The sequence below is a fragment of the Gadus chalcogrammus genome, chromosome 15, assembly GCF_026213295.1.
Source record: "Gadus chalcogrammus isolate NIFS_2021 chromosome 15, NIFS_Gcha_1.0, whole genome shotgun sequence".
NCBI lineage: Eukaryota > Metazoa > Chordata > Actinopteri > Gadiformes > Gadidae > Gadus > Gadus chalcogrammus.
This window is the reverse complement of record NC_079426.1, coordinates 10198228-10223764: the sequence shown is the minus strand read 5'-3', so window position 1 is coordinate 10223764 and position 25537 is coordinate 10198228. Positions and strand designations below refer to the sequence as shown.

Genomic DNA, 25537 nt, shown 5'->3' with positions numbered 1-25537 from the left:
ATTTTCACATCTTGAAATCAGAGCGCAAAAAAAAAAAGAAGAGAAGAAAAATCGCATACACTTTTTCCACTTCACAAGTCTTCAAAAACCATGGCAACTGTGTTATCTGGTGAGCTGGTGTCAGGCGATCCCCCCTCCCAGCAGTCTTCAGCGCCAGCGTACGATACACCTACACTTCTGTCAGTACCCCCTTTTGAATTCCTTCAAAAACAACCACAACCTTCTCTGGTACTCGTCTATTGAGAGTTGTCCACGTGGGTCTCTCAGCCCTGTGATTAAAATGTTCCGTTATCTCGGCTGATGTGAAACAAAAGGGAGAACGGTGCCAAGAGCTTCAACCGTCTAGCCAATCGGGAGCAAGAGAGGTAGATGGACTTGAAAGCGACTTTTCATCAAAGCTAGGAACTCTCTAGTCCTCTATTCATGTATTGGCTCCTTCCTCACACCTAAAAAGACCTTAATCTAAATGAAAACCTGACATTTTAAAACGCTAACAGTGAGCTAACCGAAAGCACTTTTACAGCGCGGTACAACAGAGGCGATAATTCATGTTATCTTCACAGACATGCAGTTTTCTTAAAATAAATAACAGATGAAACATATAATTACTCTATAAAACAAAGTAGCCATTCAAGTGGATTAACAAATCAGCACTTGCATGTGATAAGCTTGGAAAGAAAACAGCCCATCATTACTACAACAGATAATTACACCTCAGATAGTCAACATCAATTCATTTTGACTATCAATACTTATGCCATAAATACTCTATTGACGTCTGTCTGTCAACCATCTAGTCAGAACAAGTAACAGTCCTCTATAATAACAAAAGCAACCACAGCCAGATTTAGGCACGATATACTGATTTTGTTCAGAAAAAACCTGTTTCACAGAAAGTGCAGCAATTTTAATACCCAATAGGCAATTAGTATAACGTTGGGGCGGTTCTGGTGTTTAAGATGTTAGCGTTAGCCATTAGCTAGAAGAAGCCCTGCGCGTCCGGTGGGATCACGGCTAGCAGAGAGCAGAAGCCTTAGCAACACGCTGCAAGGCCCCTTAGATAAAACCATGTTGAGTATCCTCCTCTTATAAAGAAACCGCCAGGCTAATTACACTGAACTTCAGCTCTGTGTGTGTGTGTGTGTGTGTGTGTGTGTGTGTGTGTGTGTGTGTGTGTGTGTGTGTGTGTGTGTGTGTGTGTGTGTGTGTGTGTGTGTGTGTGTGTGTGTGTGTGTGTGTGTGTGTGTGCGTGTGTTCCACAAAAATATTTTGTGCTAATTAGTGACTGACGAAGGGCAGCTCCTCTTCATAAACAACCAACATTTTAATGGTCTTAAAACTTTCTAATTAAGCAGCACTAAAGCTACCCTATTCACAAACCATGTGCTGTGTTCCCTAATACATTGAAACATCTGCTCTCAATGTTCCTTATGACAAGGAGCTACTTTAAAAGAGGCTGTGTGCATTTACATGACAAGACTTAACCCATCACACCAAGTCTTCCACATTTTAATAAACGCCAGAAAGTTCATGTCTACATAGATATAGATAGCATATGTTATGCCTTTTACTTGAACAAATAGTTGTTCATCCTAGTGTCTGCTCACAACACGGCTCAATTACCTTGTGCTATGGCAACCACATTTTTTACACACACACACACACACACACACACACACACACACACACACACACACACACACACACACACACACACACACACACACACACACACACACACACACACACACACACACACACACACACACGAGTCAGAGCTTGAAATGCAAATGTATAGTGTACAGTATATCCTTTCCACCACACACACACTCACACACACACATCTGATAGAAACAGCACTTTGTGTGTGCATGCAGCTCCCGCTTCAGACAACACCAACAACAACAAATAAACAAAAACAACAACAGAAGGAACACAATAAGAGAGAATAAATACTATTGGACCGTGTCTCTGGACCACATGTTTAACACTGACTGAGCCACACTACACAGAGAAGCCTACTGAGACAAAGCGTGAGATGGAAGGAGGGGGAGGTGGAGGAGAAAGGAACAGAAGCCATTTGAGAAAGAAAAAGAAAAGTCACTTGAATCTGTCTTTTCAAACGACGTGTGTTGGGCGACGCTGTGAGGGGTAGAAAATATTATACAAACGATGAATTATGGAGGGAGAAAGTGTGTGTGTGTGTGTGTGTGTGTGTGTGTGTGTGTGTGTGTGTGTGTGTGTGTGTGTGTGTGTGTGTGTGTGTGTGTGTGTGTGTGTGTGTGTGTGTGTGTGTGTGTGTGTGTGTGTCGAGGGGAGGGGGGGGAATCCTGTGAAATAAAAGCTCATGCTTTTGTAAGAAAACAAAAAACATAATGGGATCCATCTTGCAGCCAATGATACACCCCCTCCGGTGCCAATCCCCCCCGCCCGGGACCCTCACCCCGCCAGCCCCCCCCCCCCCCCCCCCACACCCTTGTGTTGTGCCAATGTCCCAGATGCGGGCATGTCAAATGAGGTTTACCCTCCGTGGCTGAAGGGGAGGGTAGGGGAGGGGTAAGGGGAGGGGGTTAGGTGGGCTTGTAGGTTTGGTTGGGGAGGCTGGGGAGGGTGGAGCCAGCGGTCTGCATGCTCCGAACGCACGCTGCACATTTGACTGAGATGTGCACATTCAAATTTTTCCTCGGGGGGGGGGAGCTTCTCATTTGTTTGAATGGAAAACCATTGCTGGGTAAGGAAAACAACACAAACATTTGGGATTGTGCAACTTCCTTGATCGCCCATCAGGAGGGGACAATAGGGTGAGTGTTTTCAATCTACGACGACGGTAGGACGGATTTCCCTCCCGATCCAATCACTCTGTTGGTGTCACCCAATGGGAAAGGGAAGGGGCTGGGAGGGGGGGGGCAGAGGTTTGGGACGTATGGCGAGATGCTAGGCGTGAGAGGCGGAGGTGGAAGGAGGGGAGGTGAGGTGATGTGAGGTTTGTGTGTGTGTGTGTGTGTGTGGGGGGGGGGGGGGGGGGAGGGGGGTAAGATGGCGGCCTCCCTGGGATGAATGAGGGTCACAAGCCTGAAGGATGCTGCAGCCCAGAGAGGGAGGGAATATCTCTACCTGAGTCACTCTGACATCTCCTGCAGGTGTTGGTTTCTGTGGGGTTCAAATTACACGTTTAAAAACCCATGAGGGACACAAGAGGCAACAGGAACACCATATATGGATAGATAAAGATAGAAAGGTAAACGTAAAGATGCAGCTATATAAATATAGCTACGGTTACAGAGGCACAGCGGGATAAGATGAGCTCACGTGACGCCACACAAAGCACTTTAAAACACGTATGCGCTAACCCTCTGTCTCTGCCACACAAAACAGAACCAAGGATGGATTTGTGGGGTGTCTGGAAGGAAGGACGTCTTCTTAAACCTGGGACTGGTCATGCTTAGAAAGAGTGGCTCTGTTTGCAAGCGTAGGTGTAGGAACAGGCCCGATTGTTCTGTCAGCGATTAAGATTCGCAGTGATCACATTTGCAAAGTACGACGGGGGAATGGTTCCGTGAGAAATGAGAAGACCGACACCGACGTCAAATGTGTCTCGAATGATCCCTCAGAGATTGTTTTAGATGCAACACATGGGGAAAACACCCCCTGTTGTGGCTGATGATTAGGTTGGACTGCCTGAAATGTGTGGACAGAAAACATTTCACTTTCAGAAGGGAGCATTTCAAATATGGTGGTTATGATGTTTGCTTTGGACGATAGAAACATATTTCAGAGTCTACTGAGCGGCCGTTGTCTGAAAGGAAATTCATCATGGTTTTCCACTTTCTGCATCAGTAGCCTGTTCGGACTGCATTGAGGCTTATGAAATGTATGAAATAACAAAACACAAACCCCTTAACTAGTTCATCTAATGCTGGTCATCATGTTTCTTGATAAATGATTCTCTGACATTACAGTACTGGGCAGCTTTCAGTTATGACCGAGAGGTCAGAGGATTATAGCGATTGACCTGCATTCTCATACAGATTTCCTCTGACTCATCTGACTGAGTTCCTCCCAGTCAGATTATAATCTCAAGGTGCTTTTCCAGACGTACACCAGTGTCACAAAGAATTGTGAGTTCATATTGTTCAAGAGGAAACGGACTGAACGTACAGTTTGGATGGTTTCTGACCAAAAGTATCAGTTCAATCAAGACGGACCAATCGAGACAGTCCAATTAAGATCGCCCAATGAGCACAGTCCACTATGTAAGGAGGATACAGGCACAATGACCAGGTCATAAGATGTGATGAGTCATGCACAGTTTGCACACACACAGACACACACACACACGACACAAACAAGACTACATAAGTCTTATTTCTGAAGGCAAATACGCAAACAGTCAGTCAGGGAAAGGTGTTTGGTGTGTTTGAGTCGGAGGAGCCGCGTAGTTAAAGCAAACCTCACGCTGAGGGGAAGAGGAGAGACATCAGAGAGAGACACGCTGTGAATGAACAGCGCCTCTTATCTGCCACACACAGCCCCCCTCCGTCAGTGGAGGAGAAAACCCAGTGAATATCACACGGCTAATTACAAACAGACACACTGCCATCTCCTCAACCTCCTCAATATGTTTTTTTCATGGCACGTTGTTGTTCGTTTTTTAGACAGAATCATTAAAGGGGGGGGGCTGATATGTGATCAAAGATTCAGAGGTTTTCCCCCAAGGCGACTGTTTCATAATGCAGAGCGCTGATTAAAAAGAGATGAAAGATGACAGAAGCGAAGGCCTGTTCACAGGTGAATGATTTATAGTACAAAACAACCAGGAAGTGGCTGTCGAGGAGGTGTCAAATCAAAAGTAGCCTTGATTTAAAGGATCAAAGGGGGTTGTGATTTGATTAAGGCCGCTTAAGGCCAGCCTGAATAAACAAACACATCCCATCGCATCACACACTTCTAGATTTGATGTTCATTAGTATCATGGACACAACGTTTTACTCTTTGTTTTGTTCTGGGCTTCCTTAAACAAAGACAACTGAACGTATGATTTGAACTCATTCAAAACTCATTCAAAAATGCAAACCACAAACTGATGTTCCACACATGACATGGAGATAACAAAAATAAAAAATATCAGGCTACACAAATCAAACGCAAAGTCAAGCATAACAAAATCAGCCAATCAGCAGCCACGCAAAGCTGAGGCTGTCTTGCTGGGTCACGTTACTATCTGCCTGGCTCTGGTCATTCAGACAAGAAGAACAAGAATGTCCCCTACAGCACAAGTTATGGAGATGTGGGGCTCCTCGACCGGTGTGGCTACACAAGTTATACCAGGTGAGAGGCAGGGATAACCTCCCTAGCATGATACATTAAGTATCTGTGTCTGCATGGCCTCAAGCACTTTGGCCCATCAGCCTGAATGAATAGCAAGTAGCAAGTAATTACCAGGAATGGTAATTACCAGGAAGTAAGAATTTAAGGAGTTATTTTGTGTTGTCGTTGTTGTAATTTAGACTCTTTAGACACACTTTACTTTAACCACAGAAGATAATCTGAAATATTCTAACTATACTAGTTATGTTTAGAACTGTACTATTAACTCCTGATCTGGTAGCTTCATGCACAGCAGGGATGAAGCAGGACTCCGGCTTCAAAGCAAAGGTTCCTAACCTAGACACAATCCACTCTGACAAATCACTCAAGTAGGCCATGTCCACCAACCCCCACCCACCCACCCACACACACTCACAAACACACGTACACACCGGACTAGGAGTGACCCGGTAATAGGCAGAACGACATGTAGGTCAAGCTTGTGGTCAGCTGATCTGTTCCTGCAGCCACTGCTAGCCCTACACACCCCAGTCAGGCTAGTAACACACTGTGTGTGTACCGGACACACAGCACACACACACACAATACACACTCATGGTTTGATTGACTCATTACATCAGATAGAGCAATGTTGATTACTGTGTGATAAACATGAACTACATACTCTAGTCCTACTGACTACCACTTACACCCACACAGTGTGACTTCACTGGGGAGTACGGCTGATTTAAAGCCGCTTAATCCTGCCCAGTATAGTGGGCATATGTGTGCATTCAATCTCACAATATGCAGCACGCACTCTTGCTAATATGCATAAACAAACATGAAACATACCCAACTGGAAATGTCTATGCAGTTAGGTCAGGCACAAATAGACACACACACAAATTACAACTCATAGTTCGGAAGACACACATGATGCAAACACACAAAGTTCTGACGACACACACACACACACAGTTCTGAAGAAACACAAAATCACACACACACACACACACACACACACACACACACACAGTTCTGAACATACACATACTCAAACACACACACACAGAGACAAGCACACACTTCTAAACACATACTCTCACACACACAGACACACCTGCACTTACCCAGAGCCAAGCAAAGTCCATGCACGTCTCATCTCCCCCCCGTCATGTTGCAGAGGAACAACTCGAGTGTCACAGATAGTCCTGCTCCCTCACAGAGGCCAGTGGCCACTCTCAGAGCACTCGCTCCTCTCTATCCCTGTTGCCTTATCTCTCTCTCTCTCTCTCTCTCTCTCTCTCTCTCTCTCTCTCTCTCTCTCTCTCTCTCTCTCTCTCTCTCTCTCTCTCTCTCTCTCTCTCTCTCTCTCTCTCTCTCTCTCTCTCTCTCTCTCTCTCTCTCTCTCTCTCTGGCCCACGATCTCTCTGGCCCACGATCTCTCTCTGTCTCTCTCTCACTACATATCCCTTACTCTCCACACACATTCTAACTTCCCCCAACCCTCCTCTCTCGTGCGCTCTCTCTCCCCCCCCCCCCCCCCCCTCTCTCTCCCTCTCTCTCTCTTTCTCTCTCCCCCTGTCTCTCTCTCCCTCTCTGTGTCTCTCTCCCTCGCTTTCTCTGCTCCGTCTTCTCCCCCTGTCCGGCTACTGCACAATGCACATCAATTATTCAGAGGCAGTCTCCCGGTTACTCCAGCTTATCCAATCAGAAAGCAGAGTTGCACTAATGGGCTCCTGCTGTATACCTGCTGTACAGAAAGCAGGAGCCACTGAGGGGGAGAACAAGGGAGGGAGAGAGAGTGATGAAGAGAGAGAGGGGGGGGGGAGGAAAGAGAGAGATAGAGAAAGAGGTGGGGGAGAGAGAGAGAGAGAGAGACAGACGGAGAGACCGAGAGAGAGGGAAAGTGGGTGAGGTTTAGTGGGAGAGGGATGTTGACGGAGGCAAAAAGACAAGCAGGGAGGGAGGGAGGGAGGGAGGGAGAGAGGTTTAGAGAAGAAGGACCAACAAGACAAACAGAGTGTGGATGGAGAGGGAGAGAGCAGGATATCAGGAAGCAGGAAGCAAGTGTTCCACACCTGCGTCATGAGGTCCTGTTATTCGGGGGGTCGCTGTGTTTCTCTCCTTCTGACAACACACACACACACTACACACGCATAACTGAACTCAGACATATCAATAAACACACACAGACACCTTATCATGCGCAAACATACAAACTTTAGAACAAGTCTGAACACGCACTCATATACTCTGACAATATTAGAGTACTGCTGTGCCAACGTTGAGGGTAGAAAGGCTGAGAAACTGCTGCCGGCTCACATTGCAAACTTGCAGAATAGGTGGAGCTTAAACACGGTAGGCAAGGAGCCAAGGGCACCAAACACACACACACACACACACACACACACGCGCACACACAGACAGACATACAGAGAGAGTCAGAGACAGAGAGAGCAAGAGAGAGACACACAGAGACAGAGAGAGCAAGAGAGAGAGACAGAGAGAGCAAGAGAGAGAGACAGAGAGAGCAAGAGAGCGAGAGATAGAGACAGAGACAGAGACAGAGACAGAGACAGAGACAGAGACAGAGACAGAGGGAGAGAGAGAGAGAGAGAGAGAGAGAGAGAGAGAGAGAGAGAGAGAGAGAGAGTTAAAGTGAGAAGAGGGGGCGGGAAGGAGGGCGGACGAGAAATAGTTAGGAAGAGATATTCTATTTAAAGTCAGTCAAGTAGTAAATTAGTTGAATAACAATACTGTTTTAACACTGTATTGTGACATGGTTCCCCAATCCTCCACAGATAAACAAAATTTAATATATGTAAATTAACTAACAAACAAACTAACTAGCTAGCTTATAAAAATAAAAACTACGAAACTAACAACTAACTGACTTGGTATCTAGCATCAAAACATCTGAAAATGTTTGTATTTTGTTTTCCTGGCCGTTACACATTTTTCCACCACAAATAAATGAATGAATCAAGATTCAGCAAGCCCTTCCACCGTAACAATATGTTTACAATCACGTTCCCGCTCAAGAAAAGCAGGAGATGGGTTCAGACACTCCATCTCGTCTTCTGCTCAGTCTGGCTGTGTGGATTCTATCCTTATTTGCCCCGGTTCGTTTCACATGAAACGCATTCAAGAGGTTCATTGTTGGGTTTATAATAGTGCGAGTCAGGGCTTCGGGGGGGCTGGATGGGGGGGGGGTGAAGACGGTTCCGGATGTCGGAGGTGCTTGCTACCTAACGTTGCGGCATTTAAATAATTTGCTTACAGAAACAAAACAAAAAAGAGTGCGAACGCCAGCGGCTCCGCTAGAGAAATAAAAGTTAAATTAACGTTTCAAAGTGTAAACCGATCCAATTACAGCTGGCTCGCTCGTTGAATCCCAATGAACCTGAGAGTGAAGTTATTGAAAGGTAGCTTTGGGTTGCAGCTGCATTTCATCATCCACGACAGTGTCGGAGGAGAGGGCCTGCTCGCTAAAAATAAACCTGCTATCCTGTTAATAATTCAGTACGCTGCTGTTACTCGGCAGTAATTAAATATAAAAGTCTGTAAGGTTGATTGGGTCAGTAACAAATACCTATTATGCCTACACATCTTCTCTCCTACCTTAAACGCTTTGGCTTTAAGAAGCTTGGTAACCCTGGGTTTGTGGTGTGAAATGGAGGGATTAGAGGTGTGTGTGTGTGTGTGTGTGTGTGTGTGTGTGTGTGTGTGTGTGTGTGTGTGTGTGTGTGTGTGTGTGTGTGTGTGTGTGTGTGTGTGTGTGTGTGTGTGTGTGTGTGTGTGTGTGTGTGTGTGTGTGTGTGTGCGCGCACGCGTTTAGACCCCGAACATTTGTGTAGTCCGCTTACTCTGTTTTGTTTTTGTTACTATAGCTACTTCCAGAGCTATGGGTTACAGCTCTGGAAGTTCACCATCAGTCACTGGTGACACGGGGGGGGGGGGGATTGGCTGACTCCCTGACATGATACATCTGATTGGTCGCTTTCCTGATGTCACACTCCAGATTGCCCTGTGTGCGCACCGTGTTGATTTACTCCTCGCTGACAGCATACCCAAGTTGTGCTGTGCCGTGTTTCTTGGAATTTCTATGTTTGACAGCCATATTTATTTCACTCCTTTTCCAATGTTTCATCGCCACGGCAACTCCAGCCATCCGTCGGATTCTCCAACTGTTTTAACTGTTTTTTTGTGTTTGCTCTAAACCGTTGAACATTGTGTTTTAATCATAGTGAGTGTGATTTTTTTTTTTTTTATTGTAACACATTAGCCATCCGAGCAGAGGAGTTAAATTGTGATAATTATTTTATGATAGAAACACAATATGATGGCACAGATTTAAATTGGAGTTCTGAAGCCAAATGATCTTCTAAAAAACTCACAAAGTTATTACAAACCAGACAAATTGTTTAACTCCCACGCGCCCCTGAATGACAAGTATCTGAATTTAGTAGTTTTGGATAAAAGCATCTGCCAAATAGTAAATAAGGTATCCCTCAAGAATAATTCCTTGACACATTTCGTCATTTAGCCGAGTCTTTCATCCAAAGCAACTTACTAGTGAGGCTGGTAAGTAACACTCAACGCCTTCGACACATGAACCTGAGAGTTTGGCTGTGAGAAAATGCTTAAAATCGCTGGCATTCATGTATCCAGCACCCTGTCCCTATTAAGGACACGTTATTGAGACCTGTTTAACAGGTAGAGGTGTTGTAAAACACACCCTGGTTCACGTCACCGATTTTAGACAGTGTCTATTTTAGAACCAGCTCACGTCACTCGGTTACGATGATAGAAAATGAACTTGAACTGTCAATATTAAACAATGTAATGTTTAAGTGCGCTGCCAATAGATCATGTGGCTACTGTGAAGGTGCTTTGTTTGTCTGTAGAAACGGGGTATTGTAATTTTGACACATAGATGGCAATCTATATTATTAATTACTGTATATTCCACAAGCCAATATGCAGGAAACTTCCTTCTTGTCGACCCTTACTCATTACAGTTGGACCCCAACACTTTCCTCAAATATTAAAGTTTAAAAAAAAAGGCTTAAAACTACCAAAATATACAACTTTGGCATTGGTAATCAAGAACAAGATATTATTGGCCATTAATCAAGATTCGTGTTTATATGACTAATGGAAAGCTTTGATTTGACTTAAAAGCCATTCATCTCATTTATTCACTTTGATTATTGTGTGCTTTACAAACTGTCTTCTAGTTTCAAAAGCCAAAAGCCTATAACGTACACGGCCATGGTTATCTGCTAGCATTCTACATAATACAATGACGCTAACAGTGCTTATGCTGGCTCATCTATTGGCAGACAAATCTCTTGACTGGATCAGAGCGACTGGCTAATCTCTTGCTAGCCACAATATGAGGGCACATGACCCAGATGGACCAAAACCTTTATTCCTGATCTGATAACAGTTAAACGGCTACAATAAGAGTATTTTCCTACGATGTTGCAGTGTTTTCTTGCTTAAAATAGCAGAAACGTAATTTTTATAAACACATGGTCAATCAACAGCTACAGTTTCCCCTGTGATTATTGAAACATTGGCTAATATAATAAATGAAGTCAATAAAACTAAAGTAAATGATCAGTAGCTATAAAATATATATATCAAAAATATCCTATGCTGGTTAAAGGACAAATCCGGTGTAAATTGGATTTGGGATATGTTTGGTTTGATAACGAGTTGGAACGTTCGTTTTGCTGCTAAAAATCGCACATAGACGCATTCTTAGGTTGGCTGTTTTTAGCCGATTCTATCAAAACGCTATAAACTTTGAACGATAGGGGCATGTGTTATGGTAAAAACGTAAAAGGCTAAAGTAGCCCGACACTTCTTTGGTAGTATAATAAGGGTCTTAACATATAAAACGAGGCATTGATAACTTTGTAAGACATTTTATACACACAATACCATCAGTAGTTCACCCGTCGACGCCATCTTGTTTTTAAGACATGATAAGTAGATTGGCGAACACAGAGCTTGCGTGTTGTTGACGGATGTCACAATCTCTGTGTTCGTCAATCTACCTATCGAGTCTTAAAAACAGCGTTTTGGTAGAATCGACTAAAAACAGCCAATTTAAGAATGCGTCTATACGTGCTTTTTTGCTCCCAAACGAACATTCCAACTCGTTATCATGCTAAACAAATCCCAGATCCATTTTACACCAGATTTTTCCTTTAATGACAGACTCAAATATTTGTTCACAGTTTCCCTTTAGCCTATTTAAAGTCTTGCTGCCATGCTCTGGCCGTCTCATTCTACCCATCATGGGGGTCTTCGGCACTGGAGAAATAAGAGTGAACTATTAAATTCCAACCCTTCACCCTCCTGATCTTCTTTCGGTTTTTGATGGCATAATGAAGAGAGAAAAACGACTTACTCAAACAATCAAACGGCTAAGCTACTACACAGCCGCTGTCTATGATGAACTGACGGCAATAAGTGCTTCATGAACTTAACTGATACCATCTTGATCCTTAATGTGATTGATCAGCAGTCTAAAAAGTCTGGTTCTCCCCCCCAGCCCCCACCTCCAGCACCCAGCCCCAGGGAGCTGTAGAGAGCATCCCAGACTCCTGGCCTTTGTCTGGGCTCTCAGGTGTCAGAGGTCCAGCCTCTCTGTCGCCACACTGGCTGTCAGGGAAAAGTGCTGGTGGAAGCACTTTTCATACATGGGCACCACACACACACACACACACACACACACACACACACACACACACACACACACACACACACACACACACACACACACACACACACACACACACACACACACACACACACACACACACACACACACACGTTATGCAAATGCCAATGAAATGCATAAAATGTCTGTGGATGTACATTTCCTCTATGTCTGAATGAACATAGTTAGAAACAACATATCACCGCCTCAAAGCTCTCCTCATACTCTTCTAGGTCCTACTGGTTAATGCGTTCGGCGTCCTAAACGGGTGCATGCATGTGTGAACGCTCTGGTGTTGTGGTTCACGTGGGCCGCCGTGCACGTCCCCCAGCGCACGTGCCGGCCCCTCCGCCGCCCCTCTGTCTGCCCGCTCAGACAGACGCTCGTGTAACCGAGATAAGACGGATGCTCGGTGAGTAAGAGCTACCCAAGGAGACATCGTCTTCCTCCGCCCGCCCCCGCCGCGCCTCCTCGCTGCAAGACCGCCGGCAACACGTCTCCTCTTTCCTAGCCCTTGCCTTTCCCATCGCTCCTTCCTCTTTCCTCCTCCCCCCCCCCCCCCCCCCCCCCCACCCCCCACCTCCCGGTCTTAATTACAGCACAGCTTCACATTTGTGTCCTGCGTTGTGCGTATAAACAGCCGTTCCTGAAACACAGAGCTGTCCTCTATTGAATCCCAGAACCATCAACGTCCATCCGTCCCCGTCCCCTTCCCTCCCTCCCTCCCTCCCTCCTTCCCTCTCTCCCTCCCTCCCTCTCTCCCATGATTCACTCTGTGAGGCTCAGGACCGGCCCGTAGACCCAGAGACTGAGCAGCAGAGGCTGGCTGACAATCACATTAGCTATAATCCACACAGGGAGGAGGGAGGGGGGGGGAGATGGAGGGAGAGGGAAGGAAGAAATCAGGAAGGGAGACGGGGGAGGAGAGGGAGGAGGGAGGAAGATGGACAGAGAGGAAAGGAAGAAAGGACAGGGGAGGGGAGGAGGGAGGGAGGGAGATGAGAGAGAGAGGGGAGGTGGAGGGAGTAAACGGGGGGGGTGAGGAAGGAGAGATACAGGAAACAGCCACGCAATATTGACATCTGTCTGCTCATTTACGATGCCTTTCCGACAAGATGAGTCCCGTCTCGAATGAAAGTTGATATTCAGGCAGAAGCAGAGAGAGTTTTAAAACGAATCATGCAGAGAAAATGTCCACCATTAAAAGCCTTTTTATATGACACAGGGAAAAGTAAATATAATTATTCAAGGACCATAACTGTTAACCGTGCCATCCAAAATATACATCATTCACGCTTTTTCAAAATCGAATGAGAATGTCCTGAAGCAATTTTTTTTTGCATAAAACCATTAAAGCTAGAAAATCGTTAAGATTGAACTAATGATCTACAACAATATAAGATAAGCACATTATCACATTCAATCGTTTCAGGGCCTGAAGTTGGGGCGGGGCTACTGCCGTCACCTAGGTGACGTCTAAACACAAGGTTTTATTGGTGCTGTGGCCGAGAGGCTTTTGGCTGCCAGGGTGAGTGAGTGAGCTCCGACCCCACATCATGAACACCTTTCAGGGCCATCCATCTTCCATCCCCCTCCACCTGACAGCCTGGGCGACAGACACATGTTCTGACAAACACACCCGAACAGATGGGCATCAGGAGGCGGGGTCTGAGGAGACGACCAAAGGATCGGAGGGGAAATTGGATTTGATGGGTAAATGTCTGAGGAGAGAGCATTAGCTCACTCGCTGCTTCTCTCTCTCTCTCTCTCTCTCTCTCTCTCTCTCTCTCCCTCCATCACTCTTGTTCCCTTTCCGCTGTTGCCTGCTCCCCGGTTTCTCCCTCGATCTCTCTCTTTGTCAACATATCTTCCTTTCTCCATGTCTTTTTTTGTATTCTCCATCTCTTTTTCTCTGTCCTTCTCTGTAGTGCCATGTTCTCCTCTCTCTCTCTCTGTCCTTCTCTGTAGTGCCATGTTCCCCCCCCCCATCTCTCTCTCTCTCTCTCTCTCTCTCTCTCTCTCTCTCTCTCTCTCTCTCTCTCTCTCTCTCTCTCTCTCTCTCTCTCTCTCTCTCTCTCTCTCTCTCTCTCTCTCTCTCTCTCTCTCTCTCTCTCTCTCTCTCTCTCTCTCTCTCTCTCTCTCTCCGACTCTTTCTTTCCCCGACTACCTTTCCCTCATTATTATGCTCTCAGTTCCTCTCTCCGTCTCTCTCTGGCTCTCTCTCCTTGAACTACCTCTCCATCCCTCTCTGTCATCCCTGCACCAGTTAGTGGTACACATGTGCTGAAACTAGACTGTTTTCCTAAGGCGGCCACCCGGACAGTCTCGATGGCACATGAAAGTTCAATGGGAACTAAAAATATCTGACACTATAATGCTCTGCAGGCTCACGTGTGATGTCTGAGGCCCCAAGATTTGAGATTGAGCGTGAAACGACAAAAGAGTCAAAAGAGCCTAAAACACGAGCAAAGCGCATGTAACAGGGCAGGGCTGGGGGTTAGAGGACTTCCCCATTGAAGCTATATTCTTGTCTGAGTAGCATCGCAGACCCAACACCTCCACCCGAACACAAGAGCCTCTACTTCCATTGGGTTGGACCTATATCAAACTGTACATGCCGTTTGGAGGACCGTAGGTGCATGTATTACATTCTTGGCACGAGGTGGCCCTAGTGGGAATCAAACCATGAATCCCAGAAGTGCTCATACCCTGCTCTGCCAGGTGAGCTGGACATGACCACTTACCACCTTTTATTATGCTGGAGCACAAGTGTAATATATACGCTGACTGACAGACACATGATCTGAATGGAACCAGGAAGGAGATGTATGGGACTGCTTTATACCATATTTAATCATAATGAAATGAGATGGATTGATGCTGCAGGGTGCTCAATCGCCGGATGACTCAGTCGACTATGACATATTTATTCACTTGAGGAAAACGTTTTTGATCAGTCGAGGGTCACACGCAGTGAATCGAGGAAAAAAGCTAAACATATGAAGGCATCACTCGTGTGTGTGTGTGTGTGTGTGTGTGTGTGTGTGTGTGTGTGTGTGTGTGTGTGTGTGTGTGTGTGTGTGTGTGTGTGTGTGTGTGTGTGTGTGTGTGTGTGTGTGTGTGTGTGTGTGTGTGTGTGTGGCGCTCGAGAGTGGGAGACCAGGAGCTAACAGCAGCGACAGTACATCTCATAGAGAGCGGTAGACGGGGGGGGGGGGTCCTACCTGCGGACTTTGGGGTGAATTTGTCTCTGTTGGCGGCGCACACCGCTAGCAACCGGTAGCCCAGGTCCAGGTCGTAGCCCTGCTGGGCGGCCACCCGACTCACCACCTAGAGGGGGACACGAGAACAGAGAGGAACGGGGGGGTCATCAGTCACGCCTCATCTCCCTCTCATCGACAATCTCAGTTCACTAGTCTCAGCGTTTCTAGCGTCGTTTAAAAACCTTTCGTTTGTTCATATCTGACAGGTGTCTACAGGATTCCGCTGATTATTCTCAGCAGGTAGGTATTAGGCGTGTGCTCATCAGATCGACAATGGGAGTCAAACAATACCCAACCGCACTTCTCCATGACACCCCGGATTTGGATTGAGAGGCAGGGGGGGGGCGAAAAGACTGAGGGATAGATGGAAAAAATGAATGGAGGAAGGAGCGAACCCGCGTGGTTTGACAGACTGTGTACGCCAACACCTCGGGGATACGCTTCCATTGGAGGAGGAGATGTTTACTCTTGAAGGGAACATATTGAAGCATATTTTAAATAAGAGCAAAACACATAAGAGCCATGGGAGTGGAGTCTCCACGGCATGGTGCGTCTCTATTCATTCAGGATCAATAGCAGTGGCATCTGTCTATGTATTAATCTATCTAAGAGATGATTAAATATTCAGTGCTATAAAATACCCTATCTATTTGAATGAATAATGAATGCAGAGAAAACAAAAGGCCACAATAAAAGCAGATTTGATCCTTCGGCTTTTAAAGGCGCGTTGATAGTCAGAGCCTTGGGTAACTGCTATTGGGCTGCATCTGGATGCGTTTTACTAGGGACACACTGAACTACACACACACACACATACACACACACATGCAAGCACACACATGGAAACACATGCAGATCACTCAATACACAGGCACTTAAATAACACACAGAGTAGGGCACACACACACACACACTTACGTGCACAAAGACTAGCACAAACATGCAAACACACACAAAACACTAAATACACAGACACTCGCATGACACACATGCAAACACACACACCCGCACACACACACAAGCTACACACACACGCTCAGACGTGCAGGCAAGCACTTTCACAGACAAACTTCAATTAATGTGGAGTCTGGAGTCTGGATTGCTCCAGCAAGCCAGAATAAGGAGGACTTTCAATGACTCAGAGAGAGAGAGAGAGAGAGAGAGAGTGAGAGAGTGAGAGCCAAACCACCCTCAGTCTGCCGCAACACCAGCCAATCTAGTGCACAGGGATGGGAGGAGAGTCACCTGCCAGCGGGCCTACTCACCTAGTGGCCAGCTTGGCTCTACATGCGTCAACTGAGAGCGGAACTCCGCAGTTCAGTTCACCCCACCCAGCTAGTGTTTAGAACAAGGATGGACGCTCTAGGTGCATTCCATGGGATTCAAAAGGGTGTCTTTCGGAGCATAGAGGGAAAGCTCTATTGTGTACATTTAAAATTAGGTAGTAGTAGTAGAGGGCTAAGCATGCCTATATGACATGACAACAATTTTTAAATCACATCTAAAAATACATTCAAGGTATCTTCCCAATAAAGAACGTGACGCATGATATTGTCTCCACAGAGCCGTTGTAGCCTTTCTGAGAGTGTGCGTTTGTGTGCGTGCGTGCGTGTGCGTGCACACGTTTGTGTCTGCGTGCATGTGCATGTGCGCTTCCTGTGCTCCTATGCATTGTCACGAGCACGGCAAGAGGATTTAAGAGTGAGGAGTTAATCCATATCACAGAGGAGGAAGAGCTATTCTGGCGGTGTCTGCGACCAGGCGATGGTTTCCCCCCCCCGTCCCCCGCCGCCCCCCACCGACCACAGCGCAGGATGAGCCGGCTGAACCGGCGCGCGGGGGGAACATTAGCCAATGTCCCTTTTAGACACGGCTGCCTGGCTGCACTTAGGACTCAAGTTATAGGATGGAGGGAGTGAGACGCAGCGGCAGCAGTGGAGGAGGAGGAGCCGGAGGTGGGAGCGTGAAGGGAGGTGGGTGGGGCGCCGGGCGGGGCAGGGGGGGGGAAATGACCTGACATTTTGGTTTATGGTCGGTGTGCAATGGAAGGGTGATACTGAAGCGTTAAGTATGATCCTTTCCTCTGTGTGTGTGTGTGTGTGTGTGTGTGTGTGTGTGTGTGTGTGTGTGTGTGTGTGTGTGTGTGTGTGTGTGTGTGTGTGTGTGTGTGTGTGTGTAAAAGAGCTGATATAATTGGCTGACAGCATGACTGTGGTTATCAATGACTATAATAACACACAGTTATAGACATGTACAAAATTGGTCAGGGCAAAATATATTAAATACACAATCCAACAAACACACCCAGAGTAAAAATATCCCAGCAAAAAAAACAACAAGAACACTTATTATCCTCACTCTATAGCGTACACCGAGCAGAAGGCAAGAGGAAAGCGGCAACAGAATAAACCCAGAGACAGCGGTGCAGCCAATAGAGCCGTGAGGTGAAGTGCTGACAGATGGGAGATGTCTACGGCTCCAGAGCTGAATCTGCACTACCAGGACTAGGACTACAGACGCAGCCCAAACACAACCATCTGCACAGCAGTCAGGAGCACTGAGTCACAGAGCCGTGACAGGAGAGTCACACTCCCGTGGCTTTGTATGGCTAGTGGATCGTTGTGGTTAGGGCAGGGGAGTTTCATCTAGGTGGATCAAGACGCTAATGCGCTAAGCATGTAAACAATATGGCTGAAGTGGCTAACCCTTTGCTCACCCTTTCTTGTTCCACCACAGGTAAGAGGCACAGATTGTCTGACACACATTGTCTGACTCGTTTATCAAGCAGAAATCTCCAGTTAACTTCCCAGGAAAAACTAAACGAAATAAAGTGAATTTGTAGAATGATTTGAAGAATAATGTGAATAATGTGGTTAGACAATTGTTTGCCCTCTTTCCTTCCAACCTCAACAATGAGGTTTTCCAATCTCTTTTTCCTATAGGCTCCAGGTAGTGTGTCTCAGACACACCCACTTCCCAGGTGAGACCCAGGAATCAATCACCACAAAATGCACACAGGCAAACCAAGCTAATATTTCATCACACCTCACCTCATAATTCATTACTCAAAATATATTTAGTTAAAAACAATGGCGGACCCGGGTTTGATTCCCACCTGGGTTCCTAGGTTCTCGCAAGGGAATCGCAAGGGAATTTCTCCGATTTATTTTGTGCACACGTTCTTGTTACGCAACTAATCACAGGAGGTGATTGAAGGTGGACCCCCGGCCCCACCAACCCTTTAGTGCACGTGTGTTGACATGCACACACACGTTTGTAACCATCAAGAGTCTTGCGTGAATCAAGTTTCCTCTGTCTTCCTTCATCGGGGATAATCCCTCATCGAGACGCGGTGTTGTAAAAGATACAACGCAAATTAAGTAGCTCTTTATTCTCTTCACAAATAGAAACAGAACCCAACACAACACAGACCTGGAAGAATGTCTTGGATTTGAAGCGGTGGCTGCAATTCACCAGATAAGACGGGCTTGCTACTCTATTGGCAGAATCTGAAACTATTTGGCTTCTGAAAATGGTCCCATTCTGAAAGGGGGGGCTCAGTTGGGGGTGGGCCTGGCTGTATAGGTCTTCATGGGGCCTTTAAGAACAGCCTTGTATTCAGATTTACACATTAATGAGCTTTCATTCGTTTGCCCACTCGACCACTTCTCTCCTTCCTTCAGGGGGTTCATTGCAGTGTGACCCACCTGGGTGAGTGAATCAAAAAAAGTGTGTGTCTTTGTGTGTGTGTGTCTCTGTGTGTGTGTGTGAGAGAGAGAGGGACAGAGAGAGAGAGAGAGAGAGAGAGAGAGAGAGAGAGAGAGAGAGATAGAGAGAGAAAAGGAGGGACAGGGAGGGAGACACAAAGAAAGAGACAGATAGATAAAGGGAGTGTGTGTGTGTGTGTGTGTGTGTGTGTGTGTGTGTGTGTGTGTGTGTGTGTGTGTGTGTGTGTGTGTGTGTGTGTGTGTGTGTGTGTGTGTGTGTGTGTGTGTGTGTGTGTGTGTGTGCGTGCGTGTGCGTATTCTTGCCCACGCCTTAGTCAGGGCTCCTCAGGGCCTCCGGTTCTGGCCCGGCTCCCAGATTGATGAACACTAGCTTGTGAGAGTGAGAGGTTAGCCAGAGGTGAGTGACCAGGCCCAGCCTTTGTAAATCTCTTTCTGGGAGAGAGTGTGTTAAGCTTGCAAAGTGGAGCCAGGGACCACGGCAGCGGAGTGGGGCCGTAACCCCTGTCGCTGGCCCCGTCAGGGCCAGGTCCACGGCCCTGCACAGCCGTCGGAGACGATGGCGAAAGTAACCGAATGGCCTAGCATAACGTTAGCCTAAATCTGATAACTGCATTCTACTACATTTTGCTGATAAATAGATGGAAGATATATTTTTCAAAACCCTTTAATTCCTGTTCTGTACTTTCTGTTGTGACACTGACATTTCCCATCTGGGATTAATAAAGTATTTGTCGTCCTATTAGCCTGCTGTTTTATGCCCACTCCATCTCCCACAGTCAGAATTATCATCCATATGAGTCTTTATATAGTCACTCCTGGTCAATCACAACCCAAAAATCAGATAATAACAACGACATATATTGAAGTTCACGTTCTAATCCTTATGACGCCGGGCTCAAACGTCTTCCTTGTTACAGATTACACGTCAAGTTAGGACAAAAACCCATGAATCGCTTCACTGTCTCTTTTTTACTCCCTCCCCCGTACTTAATGAGTGTTTGCCCCGTGTCTGCGGGACGAACTACAGGGGTGCTTTTAAAAAAATATATATATAACAAGGCACCTGAATAAAAACCTGAGGGAAAGCATAATTATTGTTTTGTACCGTCAGGCAGCCCATGAGGCTTTGCTCAAAGGGCCTCTGGAAGGCCCGGGGATCCCCGCACCAGTCCAACAGCTCTGTGGCGGCTGTCTGGAAGTTGGCCGGGTTCTGTAAGTGCTGAAACAAAAGACAAAGCAAGGAGGAAAGTCACGTTAGAAGCTGAACATATCTCATTTTGATTTTTTTTTATTGTTAATTATTTGGGGAAAACCTTTAAGAAAACGGGCTGAATGGGTATTTATACATGGCTTAGTTTATCCTCCAAAAAAAAAAAACACGCACCCATGTGCGCGCACACACACACACACACACACACACACACACACACACGCACGCCTCTCCCAATTCACTTCTGTCTTAATTCAACTCCTTGTAGTTCTCCACAACCCTATGAGTACCCTGACCCTGATCCCACCCCCCCACTGATCCACGCCCAGTCAGGGACCCCGGTGCATTGTGGGGGATGATCCCATCCTCCATAATATACACACAATGATGCCAGTGTTTCCTGTTAATCTCTCTTGGCATCTCTCTCTCTCTCTGTCTCTCTCTCTCTCTCTTTCTGTGTGTCTCAAATCCTTGCTCAACCTCCCCCTGTATGACTCACACAGCAAAAACAACAGTCCTACACTTTTGATTCCCCCCGTCCCTCCCTACAGCACCGTCGGGTCCGTTGTCGAAACCTGACTGAGGCCCAGCTGGAGGAGCTCTGTTCCACGGGCCTGACAACCGGCTGGGTTGCGGTGGCTATGTGCGATGATTCAATACATCGGTATTTAATCTCTCGCCGTCTCTCTTGTTTGAGGAGGCCTCAGACCACCGGGGTCTGAAGACCAGCAGGACATAAGGAGAGGGAGGGCTGGGCTTAGACCCGGGCTCTGCGTCCCCCATGACTAAGGAGGTTAATGGGGCTGAAGTGCCGCAGAACTGTGGCCGGTCCACATGGCTGGGAAGGAGGTCCACTCTGAAAGTATCAAAGCGTCTTGTTTTTGGAGGCCCTCCCCTCGCTGGAGCTTATTGGGGCTCATTGTCCTTAGAGGGCAAGCAGAGGTGAGCGCTTTCTGAATAGGGGGACCAGCTTTTTGGCGAAGGCTCACAAAGAGAAAGCTTAAGGTCCGGCAAAAAAGGGACGACCCAATCACAGTGGACTCGAGGCCGGCCCACAGAAGAGAACATCCACAGAGAGCCTCAATGATATCGTCGGTTCCCTCAGGTCTCGAGTGGTTCATCTTTTGTGGTGTGAAGATTATCTATTGTGGTGCCAGTCACAGACTCCTTGGTTCTCACAGAGGGCCGACGGAGAGATGCAGGAAAAATAAGATCCTTCCCAAAAAAAGGGGAATGAGGGCGGGTGATTGTGTGTGTGGGGGGGTGTTGGGTGTTGGTGTGGGTGGGTGGTGATGGCGTTGATGATGATGATGTTGTTGGTGAAGCTGGTGTTGGGGGGGGGGGGGGGGGGGGGGGCAGTGGGGGTTGGTAGCAATTAAGGTGAGAGTGGTGATGGAAGTGGTGATAACGGTGGTGGTGGTAATGGTGGTGGGGGTAACATTGGTGTTGTTGTGGCAATGTTGATAAGAGTTAGTCATGACGTGATGGTGCTGGTACAGGTAGTGGGGATGGTCGTCGGTGTCTGTAGATGAATGATATAATCTGGCTTTATTGACGCTTGAGAGGAGTCCAATCAGGACTCAAGAGAGCAGAACCAGCAGGGGGTTGGCCCTGAACTCTGACCCCACAGCTACATCTCACAATAGCGTCCAAGGCCTGACAGCTCTGATTGGATGATGCGAGATAGAGGACTACATGTGGCGAGAAGGGGATGAGGACATAAATGGGCTCTGTCCGTTGCTGCCAATGGTTGCTACTACTTCGTCATTAAGCAGACCATTTACCCAAATGACTTAACGGGGAAACTTAGAACGTGTCATGATGAAGCATGTAGAGTTCAGGGCTTTGTCTCATGGTTAGTCAGAGGTTTGAATCCAGAACCTTTCGGCTAGGTGTCAAACACCCAAACACCCTCTGCTGCCTCTTGCGGTTCAGAACGGCGCGAAGAGGAGCCGCAGGTTGAGGAAGTGGCAAGGAGTAGAAGGGTTTGACAGGAGGAGAAAAGGAGCCAGACATCTCTCTCTCTCTCTCTACTAATGTGGTCTGTCCTCTTTTTCCTCGGCTACTGGAGCCAGCAAGGGATCAGGAACATTTGGTACCTGCGACTGCTTTCTTGGAAGAAAGAAAACACAGAAAAAACCACCCCAGTCCAGAACTTGGTGTCCTGCCGAGCAGTTCCATCCTGTACTTGGACCAGTGCCTTCTAGCAGTGGGTGTGGCAGGCAGGCCCGGGCACTGTGTTGTTCTGAACACTAGTATTTGCATAACAAACGATGCAAATAACCAATTTGTCGTGACATTAAGCCTGCAATTTGAGACGAGGTCTCGGGCAAAAGCGGGAACGGACACTGCGGAGTGTGAAAGACACTAGAAAGCTTTGTGAACTGCCGTTCGGTTTCAGAATGTCGCAAGTTTTTGGACATTAAATGCTTTGGTTTACTTTACACTTTAACCTTCTTTTCACGGGACCCTGCATGTGCTGCGGCAGCTGGTGATAGTGAGGATCAAGGGGGAAGGCTGATAGAAAACAACAACAATAAGAAGAAAGAAAGAATGTCACCTCAAAAATCCCCAACCGAACCCTAGGCCCTTTCATCCTCTCCTTCACTGAAACGCCTGGTGTCAAATGGCTGTCGGGGAAGATGAATGCCCATCCACACGTGCACAGCGGACAAAACAAATCCACCCGCAGCCATCCAGTCACAGGCCGGCCTACTAGACTGCCGGCCAGACAGCAAGCAGGAGTTGGGAGCCCCTACATCACTCTCCCTCTCTGCCTGCCAGTCTGTCTCTCTGCCTCTCTCCGCATTAGTCTGACTCTCAATTTGTCTGCCTGTCCGCCCATCAGTCTGTCTGTCTGTCTCTATGAGTGGCGTCTCCATCAATCTGTCAGCTTGGGATGCAGCACGCTCCAGACCCCAACACCGCGGAGGGAGATGTCAGGGAACACGGGGGCTGGGAGTGGAGGGGAACAAGACACCAGCTCACATGGGTGGAGAGAACACCTCAGTCACTGTGTGGAATGTTGGAGGCAGAGGCTGTAATGGAGAACCGTTTGATTGTTTGTTTTTGTTCACAGTGCTCGCTCTCTCTCTCTCTCTCTCTCTCTCTCTCTCTCTCTCTCTCTCCCTCCTCTCCTCTCCTCTCTCCTCTCCCTCTCCCTCTCTCTCTCTCTCTCTCTCTCGCTCTCTCTCTCGCTCTCTCTCTCGCTCTCTCTCTCGCTCTCTCTCCCTCCCTCTCAGCCAAAATGACCTTATAAGGTGCTTGGAAGAGGACAGGAAAGGAGAGGTGAGATGAGATGAGATGAAAAGAGAGATTTGGAGAGGTGACGAGAAGAAAGGATAGAAGAAGAGAGGAGAGGAAAGAATGGAGGGGCGAGGAGAGGAAAGGAGAACAGACGATAAGAGCAGAAAGGAGAGGAGAAGAGAGGAGAGAAGAGAAGAGAGTGAGGGAGAGGACGAAAGTGGAGAAAAGAAGAAAGAAAGGTAAGGAGAGAAGAGACGAATGGAGGGGAGAGAGGTTCAAAGGCAAAATCGTCTTGTTCCGTTTTCTTTTAGACACCATGACTTCATACTCCCGGGATCTGTTGTCGGTGGAATTGGAAGCTCGGACACACCCACATACTAACGCACGCGCACACAATTGCTCACCGGTGTTCTAAACTTAGTTTGAACTCATCACACACACACACACACACCTGTTTGATGCACAGCAGCCTGTCATTGGTCTGCTGGATGTGTCGGTCCATGGAGGGTAGCGTGTTCATCTTGATGAGGTGGAGGCGCTACCGGAAAGCCATTAAAGGGGTCCTCTGTTCTGCGAGAGAAAAACACACACACACAGAGACACACAGGTCACTCCCACCGTCACTCGCCATGGTTTGCGGTTCACAGTTTAGACAAGAGGGTAGGACAAATAAGGAACAAACAACACACAAAGACATACACATGCTTCCGTCACATCGCCTGTCACTCAGAGTTTATAGTGCACAAGTTTAAAGAGAGAGAGAGAGAGAGAGAGAGAGAGAGAGAGAGAGAGAGAGAGAGAGAGAGAGAGAGAGAGAGAGAGAGAGAGAGAGAGAGAGAGAGAGAGAGAGAGAGAGAGAGAGAGAGAGAGAGAGAGAGAGAGAGAGAGAGAGAATATTCCAGCTTGACAGCTTTGTGACAAAGCCCTGACACCAGAGTGAACCCTGTGTGTGTCGTACCGGGGACATGGGAACCACACTCTTGTTTGCGTGCGAGTGTGTTAGCGTGAGTGGTTCAGTTCATAGCCACAGCGTCGCTGGATGTCACTATGTGTCACAATGCGAGGCGAGGTGGAGGTGCAGTGTTCTCCTACGTGCGAACGTGGGTGCCAGGGAAACACCTGTGCGATTACGTGCGCACACACACACACACACACACACACATTGTCAAGACGACTGATAAACGGAACTAAGTATTGGTATTTAGTGCTGTCGCTTTACTGTTTTGACAGTGTAGTATCATGGAGTATCCTGTAAAAGGCTTTCAATTATTATTCCGACACTACACTGTTAACGCAACACAAATAAAGTACCTCACGTGGAAATGTTTGTTCAAACACAAAGTTTTGCTGTATTGTTATCTCCTCTGTTGAAATAGGAGATAACAATGCAACAAAAATGGAATCAGTGATCACACTAGAGCCGGCATCAGAACCTTGCACATTAGCATTGCGTAAAAACAGACACGCACATCAGCACCACACGCACACACAAACACACACGCACGCACATCAGCAACGCGCACACGCATATCAGCACCACGCACACGCAGATCAGCACCGAGCTCACACACGGACATCAGCGCCACGTACACACACAAACATCAGCATCATGCACACGCACACCAGCATAGGGCACTTTACAAACACCTCAGGACCACTGCTGGGGAAAATTGTAAGTCAAACACTGAATATTATGATTCTTTATATATATATTTTTTATTTTCACACACACACACACACACACACAACCTTCTCTGCCTAGGCCTGCACTTAAATAAATGGCTTCACGGCTAGCTTGCACACTTTGCAGACCAAATTTGGATAATGTGTCTGTGGACTATGTCAATGGGCTTAAATTTAATCTCTTCCCTCTATTCATCCCTCTCTCTCTCTCTCTCTCGCTCTCTCTCTCACTCTCTCTCTGACTGTTGTTGAAGAACAGTGAAGGCACGGCCCTACATTAAGAGGCTGTCTAAAAAGGAACCACATTACTACTTCTTCAATTAGAACTCCCTTTCCTATCTCGACGCGTCTCAGTTCA

The 25537-nt window shown here is 47.0% G+C and overlaps 1 protein-coding gene across 4 annotated transcripts in view; it reads right to left on the bottom strand.

The window, feature by feature from the left end:
- The window catches only part of zmiz1a (zinc finger, MIZ-type containing 1a), a 69440-nt gene that overhangs the window by 17183 nt on the left and 26720 nt on the right, over nt 1-25537 (bottom strand). For 2 of the 4 annotated variants that reach the window (XM_056609713.1, XM_056609716.1), the window contains exons 2-4: nt 23948-24066; nt 20146-20259; nt 15274-15379 (exon numbers count right to left, since the gene is read on the bottom strand). In XM_056609713.1, coding sequence (XP_056465688.1) covers nt 15274-15379; nt 20146-20259; nt 23948-24016 — 289 coding nt within the window. In that variant the 5' untranslated portion in view covers nt 24017-24066. Of the gene's footprint in view, nt 1-6440; nt 6530-15273; nt 15380-20145; nt 20260-23947; nt 24067-25537 lie in introns of those variants that run through there. The other 2 variants (XM_056609714.1, XM_056609717.1) reach the window with 2 other exon arrangements.